General features: G+C 41.0%; 1 protein-coding gene across 1 annotated transcript; it reads right to left on the bottom strand.

Moving 5' to 3' along the window:
* Nucleotides 1-388: 388 nt before the first annotated feature.
* Nucleotides 389-4975, bottom strand: LOC120743529 (lysophosphatidic acid receptor 6). The gene is made up of 2 exons (XM_040047188.1): nucleotides 4648-4975; nucleotides 389-2069 (listed from the first exon to the last, which is right to left on the bottom strand). The coding sequence occupies exons 1-2, from the start codon at nucleotides 4747-4749 to the stop codon at nucleotides 1107-1109; spliced, it is 1065 nt and encodes a 354-aa protein (XP_039903122.1). The 5' UTR covers nucleotides 4750-4975; the 3' UTR covers nucleotides 389-1106.
* Nucleotides 4976-7205: the final 2230 nt, after the last annotated feature.

The following is a 7205-nucleotide window of genomic DNA, read 5'->3' as shown; positions in this document are numbered from 1 at the left end:
TCAGACATATTCCATCGTATAATTATTTATTTAACAAAACGAAGCCAACACACAGAAGCAGTGTGTGAAAAATTAAATACAATATTACTGCTTCAGTAGGAGTCACGTAGCCGCTAGCTGCTAATAATCAGATAATCTGTTTATGTGCTTCTTATATAAATTTTTTAGTGCTGTCAGTGTTAATCTCTTTAAAATGATGTTAACGCCATGACCGCATTAATGCGGCAAATCTCAGTTAGCGAGTTAAGGTGGATCTCCCCATGCGTGGGGCTGCACGGCATCAACGTGTTGACGAGCTAACCACGCTAACGCATTGATGCCATGCAGCTCTATGCACGGGGCGATCCACTTTAACTCGCTGAGATTTGCCGCATTACACTGACAGCACTAAAAAAATTTGGAACAGAATAAATGGACCCTTGCAGAGCAATAGCAATTCATGTTTACGTAGTTCAAACGTGTATAATAGAAGATATTATCTTCTACTTTTTTATAATAGAATATTATTTTATTGCATCTCCATGAGCTTTGTGCATTACATTGTTTGTTTTTAGAATCTGTTATTGCATGGTAAAAAAAACAAAAAAAAACCTTTATGACCATTGTGAAGACAGTAAATACAAGATTATGCAAGATGTGTTGTTGTGGAGAAACCACCGTACACTTCCCTGTGATGGCTTAGTATTGTGCAAGCATAATACTTGCCTTGGTGGTTGATGAAACAGTGTCTCTGGCTGCACTGTGCTGTGCTGCAGGTTTGATATTAAACTAAAATGAATGCCAGTGAGTTAAGAACCTTTTGGAAGGACCCTCATTTAAAGAACACCTCATAAATAAGACGTTAAAGGTTGAGTAGCAATATAGAGAAAAGCAAAAGTCATTTCACAGTCTGCTTGTATTTCATCAAATGTGATGGAAAGAGCACAAAGGAGAAAAACAGAACTCGTGCTGGTGATGATGTTGGTGAGAACATAAACCAAAGACAGACAGATACAGACAACTGAGGAAAACATGCCCAGAATGCACCTTTCAGGATAACAGTGACCCATGGAGCTAAGTGGGACTAAGAGATCCTCCAACATCTTTCAGCTATTGTGAGCACTCAGCTATCTCTGCCCTGAACTCAGATTGTACAGGGGGAACATCTTTTGAACAGTGCCTATCACCATGTTCTTCCTGAAGGTATCTGTGGTGAAATAATACGCAATGGGGTTAAGCACTGTGTTTAGACAAGCCACCACCAGGCTGTAGCGGTATGCAGCCAACATGGGGTGCATACCGCTACAAGTTCTAGAGGTTATAGGCTCTCTGTGCAGGGAGAGGACAACTAGGGTAGCATGGTATGGAGAGAAACTGAATAGGAAAATAAGCAGACTTGCAGCGATCATCCTCCGGATCTTTCTGCTGTTCAGCAGATTTGTCTGAGCCACAGTGCTTTTTTGAACAGTATGAACCAATATCCAGGAGCATACTAGCATAATTGCTAAAGGGAGCCCAAACCCCAGAAATAAAGTGGAAAAAACTACTGCTGGTTGTGTGGCATAAACCGGTGGGTTATCAAAGCAATGTTTAGTAACATTTAAAGAAACATTTCCACGCTTGAGGATGTAGATTGGCACACTTGGACCAAAGGACAGTATCCAGACTCCAAGACAAATCAACCATGACTTCTGTCTTGCTCTCTGAATTCTTGTAGACATAGGAAAGCTGACAGCGACACAGCGGTCAAAGCAAATACAAGCGAGGAATAAGATGCTCCCATACATGTTGGCCTTCAGGATCAAGCCAAGGCAATCACACAACACCAGAGGAATGCCTTCTAATCCAAGGTGGTAGTAGATTCTCACTGGCAATGTGAGGATGAGTAAAAAGTCCGCCATGGTCAGGTTGGTCATGTAGACAACTGTTGGGGATCTGGATTTGATTTGACAAAAAAAAAATACCAGAGCTATAACATTCAAAGTAAGACCCACGATGAAGATGAAGGAGTACAAGCACACGTGGATGATGTCGAAGTGGCTCGTACTGTCATTGGTGCAGGTAGTGGTGTTGCTGATGGACATCGTGACCTGTGAGAAAGCAGAAAAAATAATGCATGAAAAAAAAAACAGGTTTGTTGCAGGTTTAAGTATCAAAGAACAATTCATGTTCAGCTCAGCTGTTGTCAATCAAATAACTGTAACTTATGTCATGTCAACATAAAGCTTCTTTGATTACTACGACAGCAATGTTACAAACTACTATCTCAGCTGGGAAACAGTCAAAGAAGCACACGCTGATCAGAACCATAAGTGAAGCAGCTCACTGAAGTGACTACACACAGTCACACAGTTCACACACAGTTCTGAATTGGTGTAAGAAAGACAAACTGTCAGACTCCAACCTGATTCATCAAATCGAAACTGGACTTAAAACGAATCACAGTGAAGCTGGAATTACTGAAGCCGTCGTCAGGCCTAAGTCTTTGCAAGATGTTAGTGATTAAAACAGACCTCACCCTGGCACAGCTTCATACCACTGAAGGGACACTACAAGGATGATTGAGCTCTATCATTGGCTATTTGCTGGGTGGGCTGAAATCACATTCAGGTTACCCACAGAAGAGGCTCCGCAGTCAGAGCTTCTAGTACCAGTATTAGTAGCTCAGGAAGATAGGGTGGCAGAGGAGCCAATCACTGGCTTCAATGTGATTGAACACATGTTAGAGAGGGGAATAGAGCCGCCTCGTGCTGTGAAGGAGGATGTTAGCACAGTATTCTCCACTGACTGTAAGAAAGCGGAAGTCTTTTTAAAGGTGAGTTTGTTATGAGCAACTCAGGCGGACCCCAGCAGCAGATCACAGGACGCGTTTAGCTAGAGTGTAAATGACTTATCTACAGTGACAGAGTAACAATAACAGTTCTGGGATTGCAGGGATAACTGGCGGAGGACTTGAACGGTCTATGGGAAGAAAAGGGAGCAGAGATTACTGAGTGGACACTAGACTTGTAGTCAAGACCGCCTAGACCAAGACAAGACCAAGACCACGTAAAAGTGGTCTCGAGACTGGTATCGAGACCAAGACAGGGTCTTAAGACATCCAACTCTAGTGGACACGGAGAGAGGAAGACTAAGGTTGTGTGAGGTAATAGAGTTGGAGAGCTTATTTGTCACGAGTTTGGTAGAAGGCTCGGGCAGTGGTAGTGAGGAGCTGGGGGCTGAGGCGAGAAGAGTGCGTGCTGGTGGCACAGGCAGATGGGCGTGGCCAGTTCCCCTTCTCCAGCACAGCAGCAGAAGGTAAGACAGCTATTGAGGGAGGAGATTGACATGTTTGCACCCAATGGTTTTTCTTACAGCACCTCCTTCTCAAAACTCCACCTCTCCTCTCCTGCCTGCTCACCCTCTCAGCCTCTCTGCATGACTCCGAGGAATTCGGACTCAGTGTATCCCTCTCATTTGAGTGAATTATGGTTGTGGAGAGATTACTCGAAAATGATGCATGGACTAATTCTCCTGTCTTCCTTCCCCCAGACCATATCTGTTCCTCGAGTCACAGTCCACTGGCTTCACTTAAACCCTCACCACCATATGGCCCAAGTGTGTGCATGTGTTTAACTGAGAACATGCAACTCAGTTCTGCTCTCTTGCCTGTTCTCGTCTAGGCCTTGCACTTGCACTGAGTCTGCATGCCTCCAGTTTAACCATTCATAACAGAACAGCACATCATGCTGCGTGTACGCACAGGAAATAAAAATCTGGAGTCTGGCAAAGCTGTTTCCACAGGGTGCAATCGTGGAAAAATAATCCCCCTCTGTGGAGTTTTTGCTACATAATCTGTAAAAGCTGTAATCAAAAGGTATTGTAGCTCCAACAGTACATACACAGTATAAACTTATTGCTTCACTAACACGTTATCAGGAAAGATAGCACTTTAAATGACATATGTCCTTAAGTAGTTTGGGAGGACGAATGTAAAACAGTCTATCACATATGTTGCCATGCATATCCCCCAACCTACTCAAATATGTATGTGAGAAAAGAAATGAATGGACATGATGAAAAATTAGTCGTCCTATGTATTCTTTTGTTACAAGATCCCAAATCCACCATAAGAGCCTATTGCAGAGTACTTAAAAGTACTTCTAATGTTACCTTTTATAATTACACATCATACAAGTACTCTGGGTTTACAGCTCATTCACTGTAACATTTCCATTTGGTTATAACAAATAGCTGAAAAGTCATTGGCTACCTGGAAGATTTTAGCTGAGAGCTTGTAAATGAAAATCCACGTTTGGCCAAATGTGTGGAGTTGAGAAAAGAGACAAAGACTGCGCTTTACTTTAGTTTATTGGGTTTTTGTTTTTTTGACAATTTGTGAAACATTTCACACCATGAACACATGCAAAGGTACAACGGTATCTCTGTTTCTAAACATTATTTGTGTCTGTTTGAAATAACATGAAATAGTCAGTGCATTTTCAAACCAGTACATTTCTTTCAGTTTCATGTCGTTCACACAGGAAGATACACAAATAACATTCCCCACAATTTTCTGGTTTGGTTTTACCCTCTGTAGAGCTGAGTGACTAGTACTAAAATAGTGTTAAATAGTATAAAATAGTGTTTAAAGGTAATTTGTAAATGCGCTGATAGTGTGAGTTTTACCTGTTTGATGATTAAATTTATAAAGATCCAGTGGAAGCAGAAGAAGAGCACTTCTGTGGTGAGCTGATATCTTTGCCACAAGGCAGCTTCCTGTGCTGACATCGGTCAGCTTCTCTCTGCTCAGTTTTCACACGTGTGTGTGGTACGAATACTTTCTTTACATTTTCTGTACGTGTTATGGAAATGCATCCACACACAGTCTGTAGTTTGCTCTCATATCGTTATTGTTTGTGTAAACATAAACAAAATCAATTATGTTACAAATGTTATTGGGTCATCTCCAAGCAGATCTAAAAATCATGGTATTAAAATAAAAATGACTATTTTCTGAATTTCAAAGTCATGTGACAAAACAGACGAGGCTCGTTGTCTTTTTTAAGTTTTAGTTATTATTGACTGGCTTACATGAATAATGCTGAGCTTGATTTACTTCTAGCTTGATGTTAAATTTACATCATATTTATATCTTAGAAGAGAGATCCCTCTAGAGGCGAGCAAATCACCCAGGTTCTGTTCATCTGGATGTTGGAGGAAACATCAGTGGAACAAACCTTTCTTCAGTCACAGCTGACAGGATGTTACCCCAACCTTCCCCAAACCCCAACTAACAGTGACCCTGAGAGGTCAAGTGGACTGCAACTTAAGAAAACAACAGCAAATAGAAAAAAGCTGCAAAAGAACACAAAACACAACGGAAACAGGAAAAAACACAAAACAAGCCCCAAAACTAAAGGAAAACAATTACAGAAACAGAAGTGACAGAAGTGACAGAAGTGACGAGCTAACAGTGAACAGCTTATAGCAAACATGTATGTTGTGATGCCATCAGCCACACATGGGTAAATTATTCCATTTGTAAACTTTATTAGTTTGTTTTGCAGTTTTCTTCATTAATATAATTAATTAATTAATATAATTCATTAATCGTTTGGTTAAACCTAACACTGATATTATGAGGCGCGCACATAGTAGCATTGTGTGGTTTTTCTAAAATGTTTTGTTATATTAATTGTTTCTCTTTCTTTGAGTTTCCTGGGTTTGGGCGGTGGCTGTTTCCTGTCTGGGCAAACGGCGTGGCTGAGGACTCTGGGGACAAAATACCTGCTCAGCAGGACCAACCGTGGGCTTCCAGTTTAAGGTTTTGACCTTGACTTTCAGGGCTCTGCATGGACAAGCACCAACATATATAAGTGAACTTTTACATCCATACATTCCCAGCAGGTCCCTGAGGTCATGTGACCAGGGCTTGCTTGCTGTCCAGCACACGAGGCTGAAAACAAAAGGCGACAGAGCTTTTGGAACTGTGGCCCCCAGATTGTGGAACTCTCTCCCTTTGAGCCTGAGTTCTGTGGACTCAGTGGTCGCTTTTAAAAAAAACAGCTAAAAACTCATCTTTTTAAACTTGCTTTTGTTTGATTTTTATTTTTAGGTTTTAGCTTCTGTGAAGCACTTTGTGATTTTTATCTTGAAAGGTGCTGTATAAATAAAGTTTTACTTACTTGCCAGGAGCAGGGGTGTTTTGGGTTTACTTAGGTTATTCTGTGCTTAGTTAATATTAGTGTGTGTTTTTGTTTCTGCATATTGTGCTTAAATGGTTTTGTAACTGTCCCTGAGACAGTTAAAATAAAGTTGGTTATTTTGTGTTTCTGTGATAGATTCATGCTTAATTTAGTTCATTTATTTATAAGATAAGATGATAAAAGTGTAACATTAATTAAAAAAACATGTCTAAAATATGTGATTACAAAATATGGGTTTGTTAAATATGTAAAGTGCTGTAAAGTTTGTATGAGGTAAAGTTTGTAATTGTCACATGACCAGAGTTTGGTTGAGAGCACAACCACGGCATTGTGGAGCTAGCATGGATACGTGGCTACAGATGCATCTACAGCCTCAGCGTTAATGTTATTCTGCATGTGGTCCAAGAGGCGCACACGGTATGGTTTCATGTATATTGTTTGTATAATGTTGCATACGTGTTCTACAGTGGTAATGAGAGGACATTTTTGTGATATCCATTATTGTGCATTTTTCTGTTCTGCTTGCACAAGACTGTTTATGGACACTGATATGAGAGACTGATAAGCTCAAAACATTTATGTTGTAAACTTTGTGTTTCTTCAGTTTTCACGGTGTCTGAAGACAATAAGAGTGAGAGAGAGAGAGAAATAAATTTCCGAAGACATCAGTATGATGCGTGGCCATTCTTTGTTGGACCCCTGTAGTTACAGTGAAAACGTACCGCCAACGTGGCTGGAAGTTCGACGTTAGAAGCAATGCATGTTCCAGAATAAGAAAAGAAGAAACGTTCTTGACAGCGCAGTGTGTGTGGTTCGAGAACACAGCGGAAAAGAGGCTTGCAAACTTAAAAAGAGGAAACACCATTATTGGCGCCTTGGACGGCAACGACCACGACTTCACCAATAGAGGGCGACATTGACCACCATAAACTACAGCTCTGCAAATCTCTGCCGTCGCACACAGCAAGAACTGTGAAATCCCTGGCGGTTTTCAAGGAAAAGATAACGGCTCTTCAGTCAGCGCCAGGTTGGGCTGTG

This window comes from Simochromis diagramma, unplaced genomic scaffold, assembly GCF_900408965.1.
Source record: "Simochromis diagramma unplaced genomic scaffold, fSimDia1.1 OVJJ01000113.1, whole genome shotgun sequence".
Classification (NCBI taxonomy): Eukaryota; Metazoa; Chordata; class Actinopteri; order Cichliformes; family Cichlidae; genus Simochromis; species Simochromis diagramma.
This window is presented reverse-complemented; position numbering and strand designations above follow the sequence as displayed.

Bases quoted from the DNA above. Each gene is read 5' to 3' on its own strand.
- LOC120743529 (XM_040047188.1), bottom strand. From the start codon at position 4,749: ATGTCAGCACAGGAAGCTGCCTTGTGGCAAAGATATCAGCTCACCACA. The intron at 2,070-4,647 runs GTAAAACTCACA...GCTTTCTCACAG, and splicing joins TAAATTTAATCATCAAACAG to GTCACGATGTCCATCAGCAA.